Consider the following 27,719-nt stretch of genomic DNA (forward strand, 5'->3'; position numbering starts at 1 on the left):
GAACGATCAGTCATCTAAAGCTACGTCTACGAAAAGCTAAAACCAGGAAAACTGTCCTGCCTGAGAGAGCAGAAAGTGTGGCTCAGACTGCAAACAGTGCAATGGAAATGCTCTGTTGAAATTATTTCAGATAATGAGACGTGATTACACAAGCATCTGGGACAAACTGCTGTGTGTTTGCCACAGTGTGTTTTGACTGTTTCTTTTCCAAGCCATTGCAGTCAATAGTTTCTAGAATTGGCTACCACAAAATACTGGTCAAACGTTTTGGCAGCGGCACCACTGCCTAAATTTAAAAAAAAAAAATTTTGCCAATAAAGTTTTTGAAAATAATAAAATGCTTGAAATTGTTCTTTACTACAGAAACGTAAAAGCAATCTAAATAAAACCTAAAGTATAATTTAGAATTTATGCCACTGTCAAAAATTTTCCTCATGACCGTATGACTTTGCCATGCTTAAATTAATTAATCCTAGGGGTCCTAACTATGTTTTCCAGTTTCTGGGAAGATTTAAAGGTAGAAAAAGTGTTTACACTGCCATTAGATATCATGAACTTCTGTTTCAAGATAAATGAGCAACAGTGCTCACCTACAAAAACCTGCATCTACTACTGATATACCCTAAAATAGCATGAATATAACCCTTACATAATTCATTATCATTAACAAATTTTCACCACATTACAACCATTAAAAAACTGATAAAGACAGAATCACCTTAAACCATAAAACTGTGGTTCATGGTACAGCATTTAATCAGTGCTAGCATATACAAACTTTCTCATTGGCCTGTTTAGCTAACAAAGCACTAACACCCTGCAGCCAAATGATATGCTGTTATGTCCAAGCACTATTCCAACGTGACAAGCAAGTCAAGCAGTGCTTGTATGGAAGTGAAATGTAAAAATATCATCAACAAAAATATATTAAAGTAAAAACATTTCTCTACTTTTATCTAAAAAGCATCCTGTCATAAAGATTCTCTAATACCTGTTTATATGCGCACTTTTGATTACTGCCATCTTGTGCTTGCAGTTGGCTATTGTCTTTGGAAGCAAAATTAATTGCACTTGATTGCAGAGAAGCTGAAGTCTGAATGGGGTAAGTGTTTTCAGAGGTGGTTCAGAGTCAGGCGAGCAGCTTTTTCTGGTTTGTTTGTGCATGTGCTTTGTGGATAAACCTCTGGTGTCTGATGGGAGGTGATCTAGGTAAGCTGCCATGGCTCTCTTTTTGCTGCTCTGAGATCATCATTAGGCTACCATCTGAAAAGTTAATTACTGGCCAAGATAATGCCATACAGAGTTAGTATCTGGCTTGTTACCATATTTCTAAGATTTTTAGTGCAGAGTACCTCAGATTTATCTGACTTTTCAAGCAGAAATCTGGAGGTTGTTCCTAGAGTATTTAAAAGTAGAATGGGAGGCAGAGCCTTCAGTTTTCAGGCCCCTCTTCTGTGGAACCAGCTTCCAGTTTGGATTCAGGAGACAGACACTATCTCTACTTCTTTTTGCTAAAGCATATAGTTTAGACTGGATCAGGTGACCCTGAATCCTCCGTTAGTTATGCTGCAATAGGCGCAGGCTGCTCACCCCAACTGGTGAGAGATGGCTGGGTCACATAGGGTCATATTATTGTTGGGTTTTTCTCTGTATGTATTATCGTAGGGTCTACCTTACAATATAAAGTGCCTGATAGGTTGCTGGTGATCTGGTGGATAGATAGAGGTAGATACTATAAGCTGCTGGATGCAAGCATTTTATATTTGCATGAAGCCAAGTACGACACTATATTGCCAAAAGGTCATGAACAGATAATTTAATTCAGGTGTTTCAATCACTTCCCTGGCCACAAGTGTATAAAATCATAGACATGCAGACTACTACAAACATTTGTGAAAACATGGGTTGCTATCAGGAGCTCAGTGAATTCCAGTGTGGCACTGTGATAGAATGCCACCAGTCCAGTTGTGAATTATCCTCACTGTTAAATATTCCACAGTCAACTGTTAGTGGTATTATAACAAAGTGGAGGTAGTTAGGAACAAAAGCAACTCAGCCATGAACTAGTAGACCATGTAAAATCAAAGAGAGACTTTGCTGCTCTCCTTGTCTTTGTGTATGTATGCATAGGTACACAATTCAGCAGCCAGCCAAACTTCATGCATAAGACTACATCCAAGCTCCAGGTGCTTTATTTTAAGCTACACCACCATATACCATTGAATCGGAGTGAAACTAAAACATATCAACAAAAGAATTAAATAGCAATGTGATTAATACAGTTATGAAAAAGAATGAGGATTGCAGCAGTTAATTTACTGAACCCTTCACCAAATGTGCACTTGCTTACCCCAACTAACATGGCAGACTTCCTGTTCTGGTTCAAGGTGCAGAGCCCAATAACAACAATTTACAAGGCACAGTGGGAGGCACCTAACACAAGGCAGAATAGAGACAATGATGAGCTAGTTTGTGGTGGAAGAACTTGACTGGCCTATGCAGAGTCCTGACCTTAACCTGACAGAATACCATTGGCACGAATAGAGCAACATCAGTGTCTGGATGTCACTCAAGTTTATTTGCATGTGCAGACAAACGAGAGGATACTTCGTTTGTCTGCACAAACGAAGCAATATAGTGTATGATACCTTCCTGTAGTGATGTGTCCTGTGTGTCGAAGCTTCGAATCGTGCGTCGGGTAATCGCGGGGGCGTTTTTCTGAAGCGCGTATCGAGGCTTGCTTTGATTACGTATGCAGTGACGTTCGAGGCCTCGCGGGCAGTCCGTACCACGTGACTGATTCAGGGACTGGTTCATCGGTTCGCGCCAGATTCGAAATAACATGGGCAGGAAAACAGCTGATTCCCCATCACACCGTGTTGTGGAATTGGATTACGTACGTGCTACATAGTTACTTGTGCATTTCTTCTTCGATGGAACCAGCAAGGAAGAGATGTTTTTTTATTTTATTTTGTCTCTCCTAATAAAGTATGCACACAGTAATAAATATCACAAATGATAAACACCAAAATATAAATAAACAACACTACACATCCTATAATCTGATTTCTGTCTTTTAGTTTATTAAAAAGTGAAGCACCAAACACTAGTTTGTGTCATTATCCAGATGTACATAAGGTTTACACATCATTATAATCAAAGAGCCCGCTTCACTTGAATTGTCCACTTGATGGCGCAGTAGAGCAAATGAATCATCACAATGCTTCGAACCATGAGTCGACCAATTGGATGGAAAGCTTCAGTTCATCATGAGGCTTCATCTCACCATCACTACCTTCCTGTAGTGGGAACCTATTACAACAAAACCAAGAAACTGGTGCTTTGTTGTTTAGAAAAAAAAAGTCTTCAGCTCACTGAAGATACTTGAATAAACAAATTATTTATTTTTATCAGACTTTGTCACCCAATTTTCCAAAGACGGATTGTCTATAAAATCTTATCACCATCTGTGCACAAGAGTGCTTGTTTGGAACTAACAAGCAGCATTTGTTGAATCACAACTGTTTTATATGAACTAATGATGAGTAAATGAGTAAAATGGAGTGTCAGTTGTAGAAAGATGTTGCTGCTTTAATTGTATGTAAATGGAAGCCATTTAATATCCTGTGTTTCTCCTCCAAAACGATGGAATAAAAGAATGTCTCCCTCTCAGCCTCCAACACTAATTATTTTGCCGTTGCGTGGTAGTCATCATAAATAACCATAATTCAAATGGCCCCAATCAATAGTGCTTGAGGAGGCATTTGGACAATATAAACAGTGTTGGTTTAAATTGCAAGCAGCAGGGCCAAGGACAAACCGCAAATGGCATTAGCGTCTCTAACTTCTGTATATTTTTATTTCTGCAAGGAAAAAGAATAATTTGTGAGTATTTAAAAAATATATATCTATATATATATATAAATACATATTACTCCCATAGAGCCTTCTTTTCTAAATCTTCATCCTTCAAGCCCCTCTGTGGAATTGGAACACCCTCTTACGATTAGGCTTAAAACTTTTTGATAAAGCTTACAGTTAGGGCTGGATCAGGTGACCCTGAATCCTTAACATGATGCACTGTTTTTTATTCACTCACCTCTCTTCAATCTCTGTGTGTATAAACCACTTTGCATTTAATCATTAGTTATTATTGAACTCTGGCTCTCTTCCACATCATGTCTTTTTTCCTGTCTTCCACCCCTCAGCCATAACCTGGTTGCGGCAAATAGCCGCCCCTCCCTGAGCCTGGTTCTGCCAGAGGGTTCTTCCTATTAAAAGGGAGTTTTTCCTTCCCACTGTCACCAAGTGCTTGCTTGTAGGGGTTTGTCTGATTGTTGGTGTTCTCTTTAATATTGCGAGTCTTCACAATAAAAAGGGATTTGGGGCAACTGTTGTTGTCGTTTGGTTCTATGTAAATAAATAACATTGAACTGAATAGAAAGTGTATGTGATGCGATGTAATTTAACTGTTCACTCAATCAGTCTTTTTTTTTTTTTTTCACTTTTTATTGTCACATCACATGTGCAGGCACACTGACACAGCACATGCGAGTGAAATTCTTGTGTGCGAGCCCCACAAGCAACAGAGATGTGCAAACACAACAACACAAACGAGCAAAATACAAGAATGGCCAACCTGAAACTAATAAATATATGTACAATATATAATAGTGTATGCATTTCTGGATGTGTATACTAAATATTTTCCTACGTGTGTGTGTGTGTGTGTGTGTGTGTGTGTGTGTGTGTGTGTATACACATTTTTACAAATTAAATAGTAAAAAAATAAAATAAAATAATAATAATAATAATAATAATAATAAAATATATAAAATATACAGAGTTGAATATGTGCAAAACAAGTGGCATTTATATACAGTGTGGAGTGCATAATGTTGAAGTTCCAGTAGTGAAGCTGAGGTGTCTATGACGTGTTCAGCAGTCTGATGGCCTGATGGAAGAAGCTGTCTCTCAGTCTGCTGGTACGGGACCGGATGCTGCAGAACCTCCTTCCTGATGGAAGCAGTCTGAACAGTTTATGGCTGGGGTGACTGGAGTCCTTGATGATCCTCCCCGCTTTCCTCAGGCACTGCTTCCTGTAGATGTCTTGGAGGGAGGGAAGCTCACCTCCAATTATCCGTTCAGAGCACCGCACTACTCGCTGGAGAGCTTTGCAGTTGTAGGCGGTGCTGTTGCCATACCAGGTGGTGATGCATCCAGTGAGGATGCTCTCAATGGCACAGCGATAGAAGGTCCTGAGGATGCGGGGGCTCATGCCGAATCTTTTCAGTCTCCTGAGAAAGAAGAGGCGCTGCTGCGCCTTCTTCACTGTTTTGTTTGTGTGTACTGACCACGTCAGTCTCAGTCATTTCAGCCAAACTCACATGTGGTAAATCACCAAATCATCATGTGCTGTGCATAACTCATTTGGAACAGTTTTCATGGTAATTCCTTAAAGAGGTAAATCACTTCTACAAACCTGTATCTTCAAAGCTTTCTGTAAATACTTCACTGTTTGAATGCAGTCCAAAATTATGATCAAAGTCACTGTTTTTCCAAAAGAACCCTGGCTCAGTGTTTGCTATTGTGTATGGAAGACAAAGCCGGGTGATTAGTTGTGAACAGATGGAAATTTTGGTCTCGGATATTCTTAACATGTGCAGACTACCTAGATGCAGGACTGGCACAGTGTGCTAGATGAGCTCAGCACACAGAAGTGAAAGAAATTCTGTTAAACTGATGATACAAGTAAACGTGCTTTGGCTGGACAGCCATGAGCAGTCCAGATTGTGAGAAGCATATTCCATGACCATCCTATCTGTCAGTGCCTGGGAGTGTGACTGGCATTTTGATTGCAGGTTTTCTCTGGGGACTGTCTGAGGACCTTGAATCTGGATCTCAAAACTGTTCAGTGAGGACTCATGTTGGGCATCTTATTTTTAAAGGTGTAATAAAAAATTATTGTAATAAATAATGTCTACAACATAATACAACCCGATATATCTCGTTGATGATGAATAATAGCGACTCAACAATTACTTCACTCGGAGCAGAGATTTCAGGCTTGTGTGTTCCAGGCTGCACTGTGTATTGGAGCAAACAGTCCCCAGCTATTACAGTGTCAAGATGTTCTCAGCTACCAGTGTTTCTGAAAGCAAGGCTGAGAGTTTCCTTTCTTAAGCCAAACAAGCAACGGACAAGCCAGCGTTGTTTTTCCACTCTTCCACTAACATACTTAACTGCACGTTTCTGTGATTCTTTAGCCTAGTCACTGACTGGCTGCAAAATCTTTTGTAACCGTGAGCTAACACTTAAAACTTGGACTGACAATGTTTGCAAGGCGGTGTCTTTTTTTTCTTTCCAAATCTTTAAAACAACTTTAATACACAAAGGTATACAAAGGTAACGTGTTATATGTGTATGCTTTCTGCTTTTTTTCACCTTCAGTCTTTCCTCCTAGATAGAGTTACTTGATTCTCTTAAAATGAAAGTCAAGACAACATTCAGGTTAAGTAGATCTGACAGACTAGACACTGACTATGTCGAACTGTTTATCCATAACTCAAAATTTGCAATTTTGCACACCTATACACAACATAATACAACTGTAATTACCTCTAACCTGTAAATTTGCAGTTCTGTACATATCTCTACATATACACCTTAATATTGTATACTCTGCATATATATATATATATATATATATATATATAAACACCCAGCACGCCCCTGCGGGCGGTTTATCCTTCAAGCTCGGGTCCTCTACCAGAGGCCTGGGAGCTTGAGGGTCCTGCGCAGTATCTTAGCTGTTCCCAGGACTGCGCTCTTCTGGACAGATATCTCCGCTGTTGTTCCCGGGATCTGCTGGAGCCACTCGCCTAGCTTGGGAGTCACCGCACCTAGTGCTCCGATTACCACGGGGACCACCGTTACCTTCACCCTCCACATCCTCTCGAGCTCTTCTCTGAGCCCTTGGTATTTCTCCAGCTTCTCGTGTTCCTTCTTCCTGATATTGCTGTCATTCGGAACCGCTACATCGATCACTACGGCCGTCTTCTTCTGTTTGTCTACCACCACTATGTCCGGTTGGTTAGCCACCACCATTTTGTCCGTCTGTATCTGGAAGTCCCACAGGATCTTAGCTCGGTCATTCTCCACCACCCTTGGGGGCTTCTCCCATTTTGACCTCGGGACTTCCAGGTTATACTCGGCACAGATGTTCCTGTACACTATGCCGGCCACTTGGTTATGGCGTTCCATGTATGCCTTGCCTGCTAGCATCTTGCACCCTGCTGTTATGTGCTGGATTGTCTCTGGGGCATCTTTACACAGCCTGCACCTGGGGTCTTGCCTGGTGTGATAGACCCCAGCCTCTATGGATCTTGTGCTCAGAGCTTGTTCTTGTGCTGCCATGATTAGTGCCTCTGTGCTGTCTTTCAGTCCAGCTTTGTCCAGCCACTGGTAGGATTTCTGGATATCAGCCACCTCCTCTATCTGCCGGTGGTACATACCGTGCAGGGGCCTGTCCTTCCATGATGGTTCCTCGTCTCCCTCCTCTTTCTTGGGTTTCTGCTGCCTGAGGTATTCACTGAGCACTCGGTCAGTTGGGGCCATCTTCCCAATGTATTCTTGGATGTTCGTTGTCTCATCCTGGACTGTGGTGCTGACACTCATCAGTCCCCGGCCCCCTTCCTTCCGCTTAGCGTACAGCCTCAGGGTGCTGGACTTGGGGTGAAACCCTCCATGCATGGTAAGGAGCTTTCTTGTCTTTATGTCAGTGGCTTCTATCTCCTCCTTTGGCCAGCCTATTACCCCAGCAGGGTACCTGATCACGGGCAGGGCGTACGTGTTGATGGCCCGGATCTTGTTCTTACCATTCAGCTGACTCCTCAGGACTTGCCTGACCCTCTGCAGGTACTTGGTGGTTGCAGCTTTTCTAGCGGCCTCTTCATGGTTCCCATTCGCCTGCGGGATCCCCAAGTACTTGTAACTGTCCTCTATGTCTGCAATGTTGCCTTCTGGTAGTTCAATCCCCTCAGTTCTGACTACCTTCCCTCTCTTTGTTACCATTCGACTACACTTCTCCAGTCCGAACGACATTCCAATGTCATTGCTGTATAGCCTGGTAGTGTGGATCAGTGAATCGATGTCTCGTTCACTCTTGGCATACAGCTTGATGTCATCCATGTACAGGAGGTGGCTGACAACTGCTCCGTTCCGTAGTCGGTATCCGTAGCCAGTCTTGTTAATGATCTCACTGAGGGGGTTCAGGCCTATGCAGAACAGCAGTGGGGACAGAGCATCTCCTTGGTAGATCCCGCACTTGATGGTGACTTGTGCTATGGGCTTGGAGTTGGCCTCTAGTGTTGTACGCCACATCCCCATTGAGTTCCTGATGAAGGCTCTTAGGGTCCCATTGATCTTGTACAATTCTAGGCATTCCAGTATCCAGCTGTGGGGCATTGAGTCATAGGCCTTCTTGTAATCAATCCAGGCAGTGCACAGGTTGGTCAGTCTGGTCTTGCAGTCTCGGCTGACTGTTCTGTCTACCAGTAGCTGGTGTTTTGCGCCTCTGGTATTCTTGCCAATTCCTTTCTGTGTCCCGCTCATGTATTGACCCATGTGCCTGTTCATCTTAGCCGATATGATGCCTGACAGGAGCTTCCATGTAGTACTGAGGCAGGTTATTGGTCGGTAGTTGGAGGGGACCGGTCCCTTCTTGGGGTCCTTGGGGATCAGGACCGTCCGGCCTTCAGTTAGCCATTCCGGGTGTCTCTCGTTAACTAGCAGCTGGTTCATTTGTGCTGCCAGACGCTCGTGGAGTGCAGTCAGCTTCTTCAGCCAGTAGGCGTGAACCATGTCGGGCCCTGGTGCTGTCCAACTCTTCATACTGGAGACCCTTTCTTGGATATCTGCCACTGTGATGGTTACTGGACCCTGTTCAGGGAGGTCGCTGTGGTCTGCCCTCAGATCCTCTAGCCACTGAGCATTGCCGTTATGGGTTGCGTCCTTCTCCCATATGCTCTTCCAGTATTGCTCCGTCTCCAGCCTTGGTGGTGCTGTTCTCTTATTGTTCCCTTGCCACTGAGAGTACACCTTTGCTGGTTCTGTGGAGAACAGCTGGTTTATTCTCCTGCCTTCTATCTCTCTGGTGTACCTCCTCAAGCGGCTGGCCAAGGCTGTGAGTCTTTGCTTGGCAGTTTCCAAGGCCTCAGGTATGGACAGCTTGCTGTATTTCTTAGGCACCTTATTCGTCGCACCTTTCTGCAACTCCGTTAGTTGGCTAACCTCCCTCCGTGCTACTTTGATCTTGCCCTCTAGCCTCCTTCTCCATGGAGGGTACTGCGGGTACATATATATATATATGTATATGTGTGTGTGTGTGTGTGTGTGTGTGTGTGTGTGTGTGTGTGTGTGTGTGTGTGTGTGTGTGTGTGTGTATTGGAGAGAGAGAGAGAGCTATTATCACTGTGACAGTGTTGCAACTACTTGCACCCACATGTAAACTACAAGATCTACACAGCACTGTTTTACTGTTTTACTTACTATTACTTTCTTTTAGTCGTGTGAGGGGAACCTGCAAAGTAAGAATTTCATTGCTCTGCGTAACCATTTGTGTTTTGCGGTGTAGATGATAACAAACTTCTTGAATCTTGAATCTAGCTTTTCGTTCAAGCTAATGCCAACTTATCCCTTTAAGTTTAAACCTGTCTGTCAATGCAAACGTTTACAGCTATATAAAAACCAAAAACTATGTGAATATAAAGATGATTTGGCTTTTCTGTCTAGTCCTCACTCTGCTCATCTGGATATTACTCCTGTCCATTATTATTATGTGTACAAATCTATAGCTAATGAGAAGCTGTCTGTATAAAGTTGTTTCTTGCTCACCCGTACACTGGCACTTTATACTGTGCAACTCTCTTCAAAACATATGAGATAAAAAAAATAAAGCAAAATGTCAAATGTGAGTATTTGGTGGCAAAAAAGTTTAAAAGTTAAACCCTTGTAACACTAAAAGTGTTACGGGGGGTTTGAAAGTTACCAAATCCAGAAAAAGCATCACTAAGTTGGCAAAAATGTATACCCCTGGGAGCCTTTAAGAGCAAAACAGTCTCTAAGTCCTGCTGCTATAACTGCATACTCCCAAGAGCAACTCTCCATAACTAAGAGAAGCCTGCAGAACACTAAAAGTATCACGACTACCACAGCTAACACAATGACATACGTGGTAGACACTGGATTTACATACCAGGTTAGTGAATAGTTGGCATCTACATATTTATTTATATGTGTTTATTATTCATTAAAATGAATAAAATACATTTTCCAACTTTTTCTGTGTTTATAATTTAAAAGACTTCATCCAAAAACAATATTTTTGTCAAGGTCTTTCTTTTGATCCTTTCTTATTATTGTAAGTCTCATTTTCAGCGGGTCCTGTGTGGATTGCCATTCTTTCCTGTTTTCTGTGGTTTTCTGTGTTTTTACTTCCCTCCTTTGTTCTCTTTAATGCATTCCCCTGCACTTTATTACTTGTCTGTCTGTGGTGAGTGTATTTAGTCTGTGTCCATTCTCTCAGTTTTTATCAGGTTGTTGTCTGTGCTTTTCCTCGTTCCTTGCAAAAAAATGACTTTTACAGCAGTGAGGGGAAACTTCACTTGAGTTTTCACTGGTAAAACAGCACTTCTGTACTTCCCTGTGCTGGATTAGCAAGTGTTCTTTCATTATGCCAGCTATAAAAGTTTAGTGTTTCTTGTCACATTTACATTACACAATGTCTCTTGGCTTTCTAAAATGAACTCCATTTCAAATCAGAATCTTTTACCTCGGGGGAATCCCAAATCCCATCTGGAAGTGGGGATGTAACAGATGGCGACTTGAGCCACATTACTGTACACAAAGACAGCTGTTGTCGTCATGCCTGATTTATCTTGACAGTAACCTTTAAAAAGCGACTTCAAGACTGACTCACCTGAGTCCAGAGACGGGGAGTGTGAAGCAGCTCGCTGACAGAATAAATCATCCTTTTTTGACTGATCAGCCACTCCGTCTCTCTGACAGACTGTTTAGGATATCTGAATAGCTGAGTGAAACTTTTACGACTCACTGCTTGCAGAGGACACTTGCTTCTTTAAAAAAATTTAAACTTTTGCGTATTTTACAGAAAACTGATGGTGGAGCTGCATAATGCAAAATTGCTTCTTTACCGTAATACTTAAACTCACGGACTGTTGCCACACTTAAATCCTGCAGATGCTACATTTTTATATGAAGTTTTAGTCAACAGAAATCGCTGCACCTAAGTAGCTGGTGCTTAACCAGCAAAAGACATTTGTAACATATTTGTATAATATGATTTTATGTCAATATTAACTGTGTTGAAGACAAACATCAAGTATGGTTAAACCAGCTAACCTTTATTTAACCAGACAAATATAGAACATATTCTTATTTACAGATGAATCCTGGGAAAAGGTAAAGCTTCTTAAGGATGTAGAGGTAAGTATAAAAAGAAATATCAAACTAGAGTTCCACTCATGTCTGCATACTGAAACTGACTTTCAGTTTCACTAGCTATTTATCTTTCTTTTCACTTCCTGTTTGATTAAGGTTTCCTAGGAAACTATGATCTTTTTTGGGCTGGAAGGTCGAGGAGTCCTGACTTATCTGTTATATGATCAGTTTTCTGAAAAGAGCAACAATAAAAATACAAGAACAACTAGTGTTACCATCTGTTTATCTCAGAAAACAAACATTTGTTTATGATTACTTTTTGGCCATATGACACAATCAGAGTAGCACTCACTGCTCCAAAATAAAACACATTGTTTCTGCATGCTCTGAAATTTAACATTGATTCTATGCTGGTTGTTTGAATGGGTTTCAAAGTTAATGAAAGTGAGAGAAAAGGCACCAGACACATAGCAGAGGGGAGGTTCATTCTCAAATTTTGATGGAAGTATGTTGCCAAATTTTAAAGTGCTTCAAAACGGAGCCTCTATGCTATTCCATTTTAAACAGGACAGCACTCGTGTGACTGTGACATGGAAGATTGATATAATCATATGTAATATGTGACACCATCCAGAGTCTGTAAAAGCTTCTATTTGGCATGTCACTAAAGCATAACCCAAACCCTTAAATGAGTTGCTGGTGACCCGGTGGACAGTAAGGGACTAACAATTGCCTAATCAGGTATTAATTAAATTAAGAATTCTATCGTCCGATAACGATATAAATCACAAAAATGTAACATTTTCTGTAAATTCTGTGAATCTCGGGCAGCTCGACTTGCGGGAAGTGTTTCCAGCTGGGCGTCGTGTAGCTGGAGTCGAGTGTTTTAACCGATGCATGAAACGATACATTTTTAGACATAAGTTGTAACGGCCACCGTTTTCTTTGTGAGTATTTATTACACGGCGTGCTGCGGGGAAAAGCCTGTTCTAACGTTTGAGTCTAAGGTTTATTTTTTAGCACCTGGCGGCTCTTTTTTACTTCTCATCTGTAAATAATCTGCTCTTTCACGTGATTCAGTTTATTTTGAAAAGTCTCAGGATCTTGAGCTTTATTGTGAAAGGTTTATGTGGAACAGAAACAAGCGGACACGGGATGGTTTTACCGTCGTTGTTGCTAACGACAACGCATAAAAACAGGCGCTTGTCCGTCCGTAGTGTGGTTATATTAAATATAAGTGAAAGAGAGAAATTAATATAGCCACTACAGTGACCATCAAAACCATGAAAAAATATTGCCATAAACAGTTTATTTTGCGACACCATGAAACAAATCGTAAAATGAAATGATAGACGTTTTTATATCGTCATCCGATATATATCGTTATATCGAACAGCCCTACATGAGAGACATCTCCATTAGGAGGTAAGATAAAGATTGCTATTTTACATGTTTATAGTGAAATAAATGTATATAAAAAAATATACATTAATTGCCTCAAGGCAACACTGCGCAGTTAGCCCAGTTTTTTTCAGGCAATATAATTCATTAGCATATGTGTGTAGAGATGTGTTTGTGTGCATTTATATGATCATAGTCAATGTTTTTTACTTTACAATCTACTGATAATTACAGGACATAGACGTAAAAAGCTTTTATGAAAGGAAACCAAGGGAATGTGCACTTTCTGTCCTCAGAAAGTGAGGACAGTGAGCTTTCAGGGAGTGACAGTGAAGTAGAGGAGTGGATCCCTGAATCAGGTTTGAGGGACACTTAGGAGCTCAGGGGTCAGGGGGTAAAGTAATTGTGTGTGTGTGTGTGTGTGTGTGTGTGTGTGTGTGTGTGTGTGTGTGTGTGTGTGTGTGTGCGTGTGTGTGTGTGTGTGCGTGGGGTTATGGTCAAATGTTGGATGTATTTTGGTGTTTTATTGTTCTGTGAAATGTTTACATTGTTTATTTGTTGTTTATTTATTTGTTCATCCTTGTTGTACTAATAAAACTTATTATAGAATAACTTATTATAGAATAACTTGGTGTTTGACTGCCCTTGTTGCACAGTGTTGCCTTGAAGACTTGGGGGGGGGGGGGGGGGGGGGGGGGCAGGGTGTCAAATTTTATGATTGATATATTATTAGGGACCCTAAAGCTCCCCCGAAATAGGGAGAAATGTTTTTTCCCCAGAAATTAAAAAGTCACCCTGCAATAATACAAAGATAACATAGAAAATCCCATCACTGAGACGAGCCCCCCGTGAGCACACGCTTTGGCAACAGTGGGTAGAGATGGCACGATACCACTTTTTTATGTCCGATACCGATACGTAATATCGGATCGGTCCATCTCTAACAGTGGGAAGGGAAAACTCAATTTTAACAGGAAGAAACCTCCAGCAGAACCAGGCTCAGGGAGGGGCGACCAGCTGGGGGTGAAGGGAGGAAGACAGGACAAAGACACACTGGTCAAAGCATAGGTGTAACCTACTTGATAAGATGTAAAAGTTAGCAAGAAAAGATGGGATGCAGGTTTATTATGACAAACTAATGATTTTCCTTCACTTCCAAAATAATTACTTTATTGTGATTAATATATGAGTATAGTAGCGAGCTCTAAGGGACAGCGAAATTCATTTAATTCAGGGTGACTCTGAGAAAGTCACAAAGCACAACAAATGCTTAAACATAAGCACATGATTTTGTAACACATAATGTGCAAGAAAAAACATTACCACAGTGCCAGTTTTTGAAAAAAGAAAAGAGAAAAAAAATCTTGAGCCAGATGTTAAAGAGTTGCAAAATCTTTCATGCCTTTCTTGTGCTACCCTGATATGATATGCCAGGCTGCTGATAAACTTCATTATCAGCAGCCTGTCGAGAAGCCCTGCGAGAATCTCCTTCTATCTTTGCTTTACGGTTTTCAGAAGCTACCTGTCTGTAGTCTGCAGTGTTTCTATCTGAAGATAGCATGTTATCTGGAATAAGGGCACTTTCACACCCCAACAGATAACTTCTCCTTAGTTTATCATCCTACAGTACATATGCTACAGAGGACATGGCAATGTCCTGCAGAAAAATCCTTCCCTATTATAATGAATTACTTTGCAAATGGCCTGAAAATAAATCAAATGTGGTGCACAGAAATTACCTAGTCACATTCTTTCATCACAATACTTATTAAAACCAGCCTCCTAACAAATGAACATTTTATCATCCACATGCTCAATAAAAATGAAATGTGCTGAATGCACACACACACTAACAGAGTAACCCTCTACAGTCCTGCATGCTAACATTCTTCATTCGTAAAAGGCCAAAAGTATTTAACACAGGGAGGAGTAACAGGAAATGAATGAAAAAGAAAATAATGTTGTCCTCTATGGATAGCTTCCAATCTCAGTAAGGAGTATGGCCACGTTGATTGGCAGGTGACACAGCCAGTGTTTGGTAGGCCTCATGCACTACTCTGAATAATTAAAACTGGACCTCTTTCCTGAGTGTGTGCGTGCTGTTGGTGCCTTTCGGAGCATTTTTAATGAATAACCCTGGCTATTATCATGGCTTCTAAGCCATAATATTATGCTTCCTGTGGGTGGCTGTAGCTCAGGGGGTAGAGCTGGTCACCTACTGACCAGAAGGCTGGTGGCTCAATCCTAGTCTGTTCCAGTCTGCAAGATACTAACCCAAGTTTCTCTTCGATGCATCCATCAGAGCATGAATGGGTGTGAATGGGTGAAAGCACAAGTTATGTGAAGTGCTCAAGATAGAGTAGAAAAGCATTATATAAGAACCAGTCCATTTACCATATTGTTGGGGTCTCTAAACCGTTCAAACAATAAAACTCAATTTCCTATGACATAACTAAATATAGCACATTCCAAAAGGTCGATTCTGTTCATCTGGACGCAGCGTTTTCAGTGGGAGAAACGTTTCATCACTCATCCAAGTGACTTCTTCAGTCTCAGCTGAGCACAAAAAGTAATGACTTTTGTGTTTAGTCGATTACTTGTCACTGTTTTTGAGGGTAAAACCCACATACTAAACTCTGCTGCTCAACCCTACAAATGTGGCACCATTTAAGGGGACATAAGCAGACTTTACAAACGTATAAGATTTAGATAAAGTAATAGCCAACCCCAACTCCACAACATGGGTTGGTTGCTAACATATTTTCAGAATAATTGACCCAAAGTTCCTATTATAAAACTGCTAATTTATGGAAAAAATGAAATTAAAGAATTTGGTCATTATGTTTAAACTGGTTGTGTGCACCCCCACCTCCCTTACTCGAATGTTCCCAGTCACAATGGACCAGTCAGTTTTAACAAGTCTTATATTAACATAACAAACATTTTTCACCACCAAATTCAGTTCAATGGGTAGTTCAGTGAGTCGTTCACTGAGTCATTCAGTGGGTCGTTCAGTTGGTTTCATTTATTTGGTCATTCACTGGGCCATTCAGGGGGTCAGAGGCCAAAGGGGGTGGGGGGTGGGTGGATTCCCATTCATTTCCTATAGTGGTTACTTTTGACTGGGAACACCACAAATGAAATAATGTTGATTAAATAGTTGATTTTAAATCAAATGCTTAGTCAGACTATACAATACATTATAAACACATATAATGTTAAATGATCCTGTCTTATACAGGATCATTTTATCGATTTACAGTGTTCAGGTCATGCTATTAATTGTCACAATGCTTGTATTTTTCAATCCGGTTGTTAAGTGATGACATGATGATGTTTATATTATGCTAACATAGCTGTGTCGCTAGCGGTCACGTAGCACATGCATATACCAGCTAGCCAAACTTCAGTAACCCTACAAACGTCACTGCTGTTTAGTTTTCTGTCTTCATTTATGTTGGAAGTGATAGCAGAGCTGTACGTTTTAATTTGTTTTCAAAACCCCGCAGTCAGGACATGCTATATTGTATTTAGATAGAAGCTAGCGAGCTAACTCCCTGCTAACTTCTAACTCCGTTAAATGTCATAAATTCCGTTTTCATGGATGCCTGGATGTTAAACTCAATTGTTACACCTGGTAGAGCAGAACGCTGATCATTTTATTAAAGATGAAAGACTTTAGACAGTTTTTCAACTCTCAGTAATGCCATAGTGATCGTTTGATATATGGACCTGCAGCGGAGTTTAGGCCCAGACACGGCTAGTGACGTCAGACTGAACAACCGGATAGTGTAGCCACTGCACATGTAACTCTGTATCTCTAAGCCCTTCAGGCCACCAGTGTCTGGTTCTGTTGCTGCCTCGTGCTACACACATCCTTAAAAAAAAAAAACAGCTCACGTGTACCAGCAATAGATTATTTATCTCTCAGTCCCATATGAAAGGCTTTGACCAGCTAAATATAACTGAGTCAGCGACGTTGCGGTCTACCATCTGTGTAACTACCACGTACTGTCATTCAAACTACAGCCACATTTTTGTGTCTTTCTTTTTCAATGCTATAACTTTTTTCAATGTAAATAAATACCATAGAAATGTTATTTCTAAATCTTTGAAACAAAAACATTACCAACAAAGAAACATCTCAAATCAAAGCAGCTGACACAGGTGGCCAGAAAGAATTTATAAGGTCCTGCGAGGGAGCTGAGCGAGCTCAGGGTGAAGGATGGTGGTGATGGGTGGGAGACTGCTGTGAGCGGATGTTTGCCATGGGAGGAGTGTTTGACTCCTATTCCAGACACATCCTGGACTCACTAGTTCTGTGCCTGCTCTGACACCAAGGGACATGTGGCTGTTTTTTCCATACACATGTGACATGACTGGTATTTAGAATGGGACAGAGAAAGTGCAGGCAACTTTGTACAACTATACATCAGGAAGGCAGTCTTAAATGACTGTAATAAATGAATAGATGAATGTGGTATTTAAAATTATTTATGAGGTACTACGAATGTTAGTTCAAGCATATGCAATTTACATCAAAAACATCGTCAACATAATGTTTTTAGACTCTCAGGAATAAACGTCCAATACGTCCAATACAAGAAGATGCCAATGTGTCCGCAGACACTCGACAACACTCTTCAAAAGGTGCGACTTTTATTTCAAAGGCAAACTACTGTTACTTCTCCTGTTTCCAGTTTAGGACACACTTTCACAGTTTCACTACGACTTGGAGAGCAGTTGGTGAGTGTTTGCAGACATGTCAGTGTCATCCATTAAAACTACAGTGAATACAGTGTCAAAGGTTTTGACAACAGGTTGTATCACATCAATACAACTGGCAGAAACCTCAAACAAATATGTGCATGATGTCAAAGAAACCAGAACAGTTATGTTAGAAATAAAGTATATATTTCTGCATTAATGTAACGCAAAGAATCTCTGTGAAGGATGTTTTCATGATGTTAGCATGTAGCAGGCATTCATAAATGGGTCGGCTTTTCCCATACATGTTGCAGGTAACATTTCCCAGATGATTCTGCATAAATCCAGTAAAACAGGCCCACTGGATTATTACTTCTAATGGATTTCAATAAAATACTTTGCTATTGGCTGTTTAGTAATACAGTGGAACCCCGACTCGTTCCAGAGGGTCTTTCGTAAGTCAAAATTTTCGAAGCACCTTTTTCCATCGCCTTTTGAGTGAGGCGATGCTGGCTGAAGACGAAGTTCTTGGTGGAGGCTGAAGAAAGCATACATATGCATGCATACATACGTACGTGTACATGTACATAACATTATGGAATTTAATTCTAAACATACTAAAACTTACATTTATGTTAATTAATGTACGTATGTACACTGTGCAATGATATTTCATATTTATGCCTTATGCCGGCCCCATTATGAATGAACGATAGGCTAATTGCAAACGAAAAGCACACGAAATAGCGCACTGCAACAACAATACGTCTTTCACGTGGAACAGCAAAACACATTTCTGAAACGGATACACGGGCATTTTGCCGTACCACGGGCAGAAATATTGCCGTTAAGTGCCTTCGTAACTTGAATTTTTTATTAAATGGTGTCTTCGTAAGCCGGGGTTCCACTGTACCAGCATTGCTACACAGGAGTGAAACATATAGAATGTCAAAAGTGCCTTGAAAGATCAACATTGTCTTTGAATCATAAAGAGACAAAGTACTACTAATATAATTTACATGTTACGATATGCTAAGATATTTCAGGTTATTTATCTTTTATTTTTGGAAATTGATTGTTTATTAAATGTGAGTGCTGCATGGATGTCAAAGTACTTAATTACATTTAAAAAAGACAATTTTCAGTATAGTATATACAAGTATATCTTACCCATGAAATAAAATGGGTTTTAGAGCTGTGGTGTAAACCGACTAAAGTTATTAAAAAGGGGAAGTGATTAATCTTACATATCTCTACTGCCAAGGTCAATTTGCTACAATGTAATGGAAAATGTTAAGTTCAGAAAGATGACACCGACCCAGTAAGGAGCAAAGCAGTTATGAAAAATTCCTCCTCTTTAGGACAAGAAACAAAGTTGCTCAAAATGTTCCTACTGCTTCAGAAGTTTACTTTTACTATTTGATTCATGATAATAATGTTTTTTTTAAGTTACAAGGCTGTCATTAGAAACAGAATGAAACAGAACGTTTTTACACTTGGCTGAGGTAGACATGGTAAATGGTAAATGGCCTGCATTTGTATAGCGCTTTTCTAGTCTCTAAGGACCCCAAAGCACTTCACACTACATTCACACACTGGCGATGGCAAGCTACATTGTAGCCACAGCTGCCCTGGGGCGCACTGACAGAGGCGAGGCTGTGTGACATGAGACACATCTACATTTTTGCCAGGTCTAAAAATTATTTTGTACAAGCTTTTTGTTAGTTTAACCCCAATTTTAATCCAAGTTTCATATGGAAATTGTACTAAAAAATCCATGCTGCCGTTTATGTTTGTATGCTAAAAAAAAGCACAAATTAGGATCCAGAAGAAAACATGCATAGCAAGGCTTGTGTAATCTTTTTTTTTTTTTTACTCACCCTCCTCGGGTTTGATGGGTAAAACAGGGCGATCTTCCTCAATCTCTTTCACTCCTTCCTTTTCCTCCTGTCTTCCTTCACTGTGACGGTTAATCACCATCTGATTTGGCTCTCCACCAGGCTGACTTTCTTCCAGTGTAACTCTCATTGGTGGCTGGGTGGTGGTGATAGACTGGAATACAGGTGTTGTCAGGGATTCAGGCCGCCTTTGGGAAGTAGTGACGGGCTCAGAAGTAGTCTTTTCATAAATGCTGGTTGGAAAGCTGCTCTCTGAGTCCTCCTCGCTTCTCTCTTGCACTGTGTCGATAGTGTAAGGCACATCCTTTCCTTCAGGCCCAGACACATTCTGAAAAGTTACTATTTCTTCCTGCTTCTCCCCCTGCATCTCTTCCTCATTCAACCTTTCCTTCTCATAAACTGTGAGTAGCTTCTGCGTTTCCTTTGGACCATTTGAATTTGCCTCAGGATGGATGGGAACCTCTGAGCTTTCCATGGTGTACAGTGGAAAATGTACTGTATCTGATCCTCTCTCTTGACTGGATTGGATCTCTGTACCCCTCTGTGGAAGACTCACATTGGTCTGACTGATAGAACCCCTCAGTGCCACGCTATCTGATGTATTTTTGTTATGTGCCTTAGTTTCAGTGCCTCTCTGAGGATAAATGGCACTTTCTGAACCCGCATGTGGATACTCAGTATGTTTTTCACTCTCTAATTCTCTGTGTAATGGAAATACGACACTACCCAAACTCTTGTGGCCATGCAATGAATCGTCTAAATCTGTCTGTGGACGTAAATTATTAAAAAGGACACCTTGCAAACTTGTTAGACCCTGCGAGAACTGCCAAGAAGATGTGGCACGCATATTTGACATGTCAGTAGTCTGCTCTAGTCTCAGGGGACTTTCTGTCACTTCTTCTCTGCCTGAAGGATGGTCACGAACTCCATATCGTTCTCTCAGCGCCTGCTTGCCTTGCCTGTCAAAGCTCTGAAGAGAAGAGATGCGGTCAGGTTTGACAGAGCCTTGGGACACAGATAGAACTTTTTTAAAGGAAGAGGAAGATGGGGTGGGAAACAGCAAAGACTGTGGGTAGGTCTCTGGAAAGTCTGTAGGACCATAATCATAGTCTTCTGGTTTCTCTTTATCAAGCGGTGACAATTTAAAGAGAGGAAGATTTCCATTAGGAAGGTGATAAGGAGTGGCAAATTGATCTGTGTGGCCTTGTTGATCAAACCTGTATGGGAAATTATCATGCCTGATGACTGTATTATCCTCTGTGGGTGCAGCTAACATGGGTTTATGAACTTGCTGCGGATCACAGTCTGGTACCGGGTAGCACATGAGCTTCCCCCCTTCATTAGGGCAGTGGCAAACACGGCAAGGGTCAATGTGGAAGGAGTATCCAGCCTCAAACTTTTGTCCAGCATGAACACATCCAACTCGTTCGCACTGCATGCAGCCATCTGCAGGCTCGGAAACCTCGATGCAGTTTGGTGGCATATCAGGACAGCTGATGAAGTGGCAGCTGATCCGGCCCCCTCCTACAGGACAGGAACACTCGGTGCTACCATAGTCAACAAAGTAGGAGTCTCCCTCGGGCACCTTGCCATTCTTGAACCCAGCACTGATGCAGTCGTAGTACTGGTATCCCTCGCACGCACATCCTTTTTGTAAGCACGAAGCACAACAGGCACCGCTCTCCAGGACTTCTTCGATACAGTTGTCCAGCAGGGGACAGTTTGTGCCAGTGCAATCAAGCTGGCACAAACAGACACTCGAGTAGAAAAAAAACAGCGCACACTGCAGTAGTACTACTTCAGCTTGAGCCATGGCACCTGGTATATGTTCAGTAATGATGAAGATCAAGTCTTTAGATTATCTTTAATGACTCATGCGAATCACCTCTGCTCTGCAAGAAACAGGGAAAAAAGACAGAAAGACAGGTTTATTTCTCAAAATGCAAGAAAATCAACCTCTGGCTTCCCAGTTTAGCGCATAAGAGTCCAATTTTTACAGCCTTGCCATCTTTTTAACATTAAGACTACATACTTGTCATTATCATCAGCTGGAGTGCACTGTTATGAATCATTATGCAGGCTGTGATGATGAAACCTGGAATCTGCCCAGCTTCTAAATTTCTAGTGCATCTGTGATTATCTCCATAAAAACATTCCTCTCATAATCTTGTGTTGCAATCAACCTCTAGCAGTCTAATAGCTGAACATACATGAGATGCCTCATAACAGTCTGGCTGCTGAGTTTGTTGGAAAGTCATTACACTTTAAGAAAAGCACATTCTCTAAGGTAATTAGCAGGGTAGGGACCAAAGTGCTTGGCCTCCTTTAAATAATGATTCTTGTTGGAAGTTTCAGACTCAAAGTGATTTTATTTACTTTATTATTTCACTTCATCAGGAAGGAAAAAATCTTTCACTTATTTTACCATACAGAATGTGCCAAAAACCCATGCTGCCTTACACTACATGTTCTAACTTTGAGAGCGTTCCAAGAACTACATATTATGCTTTTGTAAAAATGCTTTTGGACTGATCTAATTCATCATCAGCGATACTAGGTACATTTTTCCCTGACCTTTAGGTCATCTCTGCAAATAAATACACCCTCCCTTCTTGGACTGACATTACGTTTCTAAGCACTGAATTCCACAGAGAATTCCTATGAACATTGTTGTCAGGAAAAAAAGAAATTCTGCTCCAAACAAGGACCCGCATCGTCTGTTAATCCCACCTGAGTCATGAGTAATACATCTGATGAGCAAAACAGCTCATGGCCTAAACAGATTTGAACTGCTTAGCTCATTATATGTTTTAAATTAAAAACTAATTTCTTTAATTTGTTTTGTTGTTTATTTGTTTGTTTGTTTGTTTGTTTTACCTCATGCCATAAATTCTCAATATAAAACTTTATAAATAAAAACACAAATCAAAATGTTGGCATTAAAGCCAGTGTCAAGAAACTATCAGAAGCATTTATCACTATGATTTTTCAAAAAAGTTCCCGGAGGTTTGGAGGAAATTCCTGTCAGAGCCTGCCATAAAGTGAATCACAATTAGGTGGTTAAAATCTGACTCCATCATAATTATATGGGTCCAGAAAGTAGGGGAACTACACAAGATCGAAGCCAAATTTATATAAAGTAGAGACCTGTAATGAGCCAATTATTGCAACGCTGTTATTCACTCTGTGGCAACTGTGTATTACACTCTCTTAGAACCCTTTTCACCAACACAGTACTGGGGCCTAATCCAGAGCATATTTCCATTCGTTTTAGCTGCAAACATGAGTGGTGCTAGTGTTGAAAAGCAGGCAACAGCACAGGTCCTTGAAATTTCTGGTTTTAAACCACCAATGTGAACAAGTGTAGCTGGAGCTACCGCAAGAAACTTTCCCCCATTTGCTGGAAATTGTACCAACTTTTGAAATGTGATGCTAGCAACATTTGCCTCTGAAATGCAGGCAAGTTCTCAAAAGGCATCAAGGCTGAACTCTTTCCATCTCACAGCATCCTAATGGAAAAGAGGTGCACAATGCTAGCCCCTTTTAACTGCCCCTTTTCATACAGATGTATCCGATGTAATGCAATAGCAGCTTACTTCATGCTATTCTGGAGGCTTTCTGTTACCACACCTACAAGTTGGCTCATGACAGTGTGTCAGTGAAAGTGTCATGCACCTTTACTGCAGCAGACACAATAAAAGCTGGCAAGGAACGGCTGCAGAGGAATGGAAATACAGCAGCCTGGTGTTTCCCAGAGCTGTGAGGGAGGGGGGGGGGGGGGGGGGATTCCTTCATTTCTGCCTGCCAAAACACACACACACACACACACCTACACACACACACACATACACCTATACACACACAGCTGAAGTAAGTAATGCATCGCTCTGACAAGGCCTGACAAAATAGTGTTTACTTTAAAAAAAGTTTTCAGTACCAGTCTTCATCTGTGCAGTGCAAACTCGCTTTGGAGAGCAGGCAGAAATATTCATTTACAGCGTTAGACGTTAAGAAAAGTCCCCCTCAGTAAACTCGCGACCATATGGTGCAAACAAACTGTAAGCAACTCTACAATTTCGCCGCTGTTTTAATCTGTCTTCATCGCATCTGTAACTTTCTCTTGATAAATGAGTGCGGCTACAGCGGATTCAAACAGAAGGGTTTCGAAAGACTTTGCATCTTTTCGCACAAACAGCAGCAACCTGTCTTCACCTGATAACTGTGGGAAAAAAGTTGCTGCAACACCGCATTCAGACACGGAACAAACGTGAACACCGGAGAAAGTTTGGAAAAGCTCATCTGTGCTGAGCGACGCGTAAAAGTTCTCAGCGCAACATCCATGGAATTAAGCTCAGCCTGATTTTAACGACGGCGCACAGGCTGGCGACGAAAAGCTGCAAATACTGTTTAAGGAATAAAGCCGGGCAGAGACGCTGCTTTGTGTTACCTTGTAGAGAGCCGCCGGTCCTCTGTGCGCCTCCAAATGTGAACCTTTTGACCATCGACGTGCTGTTGGGACCAAGCAGGCAGGCTGAGGGGGAGGTACAAAAAGTTTCCCTGCTGGAGACTCCGGAGGAGATCCCATCCTGATCCATAATGAAGAGCAGGCTCTGCGGGCATGGGCCCACACAATACAACTGCTAAAGATTTGATTTGGCAGGACAGGTGTTAAAAATAACGAGTTGTTATTACAGTAATTAAAGAGTGAATTAAAACCGTGCCTATAAAGCAGACACAGGGCTCTTTTCAGGAGGACAATGCCCCTGGACTTGTTTCCAGCCCCCTTTTTCATTTCTATATTGAGGAGACTGACAAAAGTCTCACATTGACAGGTGACAAAGTAAAGTAAAGTAAAAACCTAAACCACTGAGGCCTACAGTGAGGGCTGCTCTGGTTCTGGTTATGCTGCCATGGTTTGGATCCTTGTCCTCTTATAGGGAAGCAAACCAGTCAAAGGCAGTTCTGAATGATCACTTTTATTCTTGTATGAAGCATCTGATTTCTTCGAGGATGACATGCATAGAGCACGTAGCATCACCAAATGTTTGACGAGACCTGAAAAAATGTCAGTGTACAGTTTTATATATCATAGAGATGTTATGTCTATAATGTCTTGCTTTTTTTTGCTTTGAGTGCTGACCAATCATATTTGATATTTGGTTATGTGCAGGTAAACAGTCAACATAAAGAGCAAAAACAGTTGACTGCATTGGCATAAATACAACCTGGAAGCCATCAGCGTTAGGAGAATGACACACAGGAAATGGTCCAGAGATGAATCAAACCCAGGCCCCTGCAGCATTTCATCAGGTGAGCTGAACCAACTGAGGTGCAGTGGCACCCGGGCAGAGGAAAGCACTGTTTTGGAAACAGGTTTGTGTCTGATTAAACCTAACAAAAGAGTGTTTTAACATTCAGACAGGCTATATGTACCCACACAGATTTGTTATGGGTCGTTCCAGAGGTTTAACTGATCAGATAAAGCTTCATAATCAAGACACTGAGAAAAAGATTGATGCGTTCACGTTGTTCGGTAAAGGGCTGTAAAGAGCCCAGCAGTAATTACAGTCCTGTCCACCTGTCTACCTGCCTGCATGGCATCTTTTAGGTCGTTCTCTTTAACAATTTATTTTCACACTTTTTCTTCTTCTAAGGCAAAAAAAGCACTCGAGTACATGTAGTAGATCACAGTTCACACATCACTGTTGCTGCAAACTGTCTTCAGGTCCGTTGTATGGTTGGTTTGCTGCAAATTCAAGCTGATATATGTTCAATTCACCAATAAACAGTCTGTAAGCGGCTCACAGTACAACATTAAACCATCTGGGTGGGTTTTAGGGTGTGGATTCTGTGGATAAAACTTGTTCCACACGACATTTCCTGGGAAAAAGTTGGATTAATGCCTTGGACTCTTTGGTGAGTTCCTCAAGATGTTCCTGAGCAGTGTTTGGGAATGCTGCTGCTGTCAGAGAGTGTCGTGGAGTGCATGTGTATTACAGGATAACATTGTCTCTAACGAGATGATCGTTTTTATTGATATTATATTCATATTCTTTTTATTCAAAAGCATCTCTCAGCAGTTTCTATCTTGTTTTGTGGTCTTCTAATGAGGACGCACCGCTGCTAAAAGCTACTGATGTGTTTAGTGACCAAAGATGATTTAGTATAGTCGGTTCGTGTTGAGAACTTGTTGTTACACATCTGTTTTCTGTTGTTTGTCAAGAAATATAGAGTGGTGGCTTGTAATTTCTGCTAATTGTAGTGTTTATGTTAACCTCTTGACATCTACCAGATCACTGGGATGGGGAGGGTTGGGTTGTTGTTTAACAACATGCTAAACAAATATAGTTTTAGAAACTTAAAGATCAAACTTGTTCAACTTCCTTACTCTGTGTTGTAATATTGCCTTCTGGTATACCAAATATGGGTGGAGTTTCCAGAAACCCATTGGAAATTTCTCAAAATGTCCCTTTTGTGGAGATCAAGAATTTTGGCAAATGTACAAAATGATTATTTCCTAATATTCCACATATACCAGAGTCATCATCTACTTTGACAGGAAGGTGCTGAACTGAATGCATTCTGCTATCTTTCTCCTCTCATAGCTTGCTTTGTGCAGTAAAATATTATATGAGCAGTGCAACTGTGTTTCTGGACTCCCTCATTTTTCCTTCAGAGCCATGTTGTTGGTCCCCAGAGTAAACTTAAGCCTCTGTCCACTGCTGCATCTTGAAGGGTCTCGCATGTACCTCTTAAATTGAAGGCTGTAACCTTGGTTAAACAAGAACCGTGTGCTCACTTCATAACTCATGATGCTGTCTGTCTCCCGCCAGTTGCACATCATTCATGACACAAGGCCATGAGCTATCTTGACTGCACACAATGGACCAATCTCCTTCAAACACAAGTCTGTTTTGGATTACCTGTCTGAGTACACGACTCCCTGGAGGCATAAATATACATGTAATCCATCTGAGCGTGTCTCTGCATTCACACATGTTAAAGAACTAACTTAGCTTTAGCCAATTTTCATATGTTCTCAGGGAGCATGACCCTTAAACAGCAACTGGGATAAAGCTAAGCAAGTTTACAGCTAGGCCTATCTTGTGTCTTTTATTTGAAGTATCCCTCTTGGGCGTCATTTTAAATTTATCATAAATTAGGAGTGTGGGTTCAAAGAGCACAGGGAGACCAAGTGTTTGGGTGGAAATGTGGCATGCATGACATTTGAATGGACTCACTCATCATGCTGCAGCAAAGTAACACAATCGTAAGTCTGGACGACACCCAGCAGCTCATATAAAAGTCCTAATGAGGAACTGTCAGGGCCTGAGGTGAAGTGGTGTGATAAACACATCGGCCCTGATCGCAGATAAGGCCGCTGCCAGGGGAGTGGGCCTGCTTTCAAGTGGAGATGAAAGATGAGGTAAAACAATAGATTCAGAGTGTTCAGAGCTGGGTCAGTGGAAGGACATGTCAAAACTTGCTAGTAGGTCTACTTTAAAAAAAATAAAATCTGCTGTACCCTGGCCCAGCTGTCTTGTTTTTCCACATATAAAAATAGATTTGTCTGTGCCACTCCTTTGAGTTAAATGCAGTTTTGTGTGATGTCGTACAGATGACACAGTGTACGATAACAAGATGAAAAACAGAGCTTGCCATGGTGTAGAGAACAAACTTGGGTTTTGCATGGACATAACAAGATCAGGCTAAGCCTGCTATAAAACACTGAGTGGGACTTCAAAACACATGAGTGAGATTTGTAGAAGCCCAGTGTGATGTCCAGGCAACGCAGCCAGACACAGACGAGCCTTTAGAAAGGCTGGAGCTGAGGCTCAGACAGACATACTTCACATGTGGGGTGACTCGTGAGCATCTGGCTCAGGGTTTGCTGGTGTCCTTGTTGTATGGTTTAGTGATCACATGGGGGCCAAACTGTTAGAACCAAAGGTTAAAATGACCCAGGATGATGTGGAATAGCAGGTTTAGTGCATAATTCCTGGTTGAATCCTTGCACTTCCCTGTATGATACTCACATAACTTTCAAAAGTAGATTTTTATTGATATTTCCGATAAAGTACAGAGACGTGATTGTACGTCACTTGTTTATTTCAATTATCAATAGCTTATTTTTCATATACTGCAGCCTGTCACTGCTTTTAGCTAATGGTGCTACTCCAGAAATACCCTTTTTTGTCTTTCTCCTCATAAAAAGTCAATAAAGTTGTGACGTTAATGCTGCTGTTAACGTGG

General features: G+C 41.2%; 1 protein-coding gene across 3 annotated transcripts in view; it reads right to left on the reverse strand.

Annotated features, from left to right (window-relative positions):
• fbln2 (fibulin 2) overlaps positions 1-24,044 on the reverse strand; it is a 76,162-nt gene extending 52,118 nt beyond the window's left edge. For 2 of the 3 annotated variants that reach the window (XM_080890820.1, XM_080890818.1), the window contains exons 1-2: positions 23,914-24,044; positions 19,449-21,358 (exon numbers count right to left, since the gene is read on the reverse strand). In XM_080890820.1, the coding sequence (XP_080746946.1) occupies positions 19,449-21,279 (1,831 nt within the window). In that variant the 5' untranslated portion in view covers positions 21,280-21,358; positions 23,914-24,044. The remainder of the gene's footprint in view (positions 1-19,448; positions 21,359-23,913) is intronic. The other variant, XM_080890819.1, reaches the window with a different exon arrangement.
• Positions 24,045-27,719: the final 3,675 nt, after the last annotated feature.

Source organism: Rhamphochromis sp. 'chilingali', assembly GCF_963969265.1.
Source record: "Rhamphochromis sp. 'chilingali' genome assembly, chromosome: 9".
Taxonomy (NCBI): domain Eukaryota; kingdom Metazoa; phylum Chordata; class Actinopteri; order Cichliformes; family Cichlidae; genus Rhamphochromis; species Rhamphochromis sp. 'chilingali'.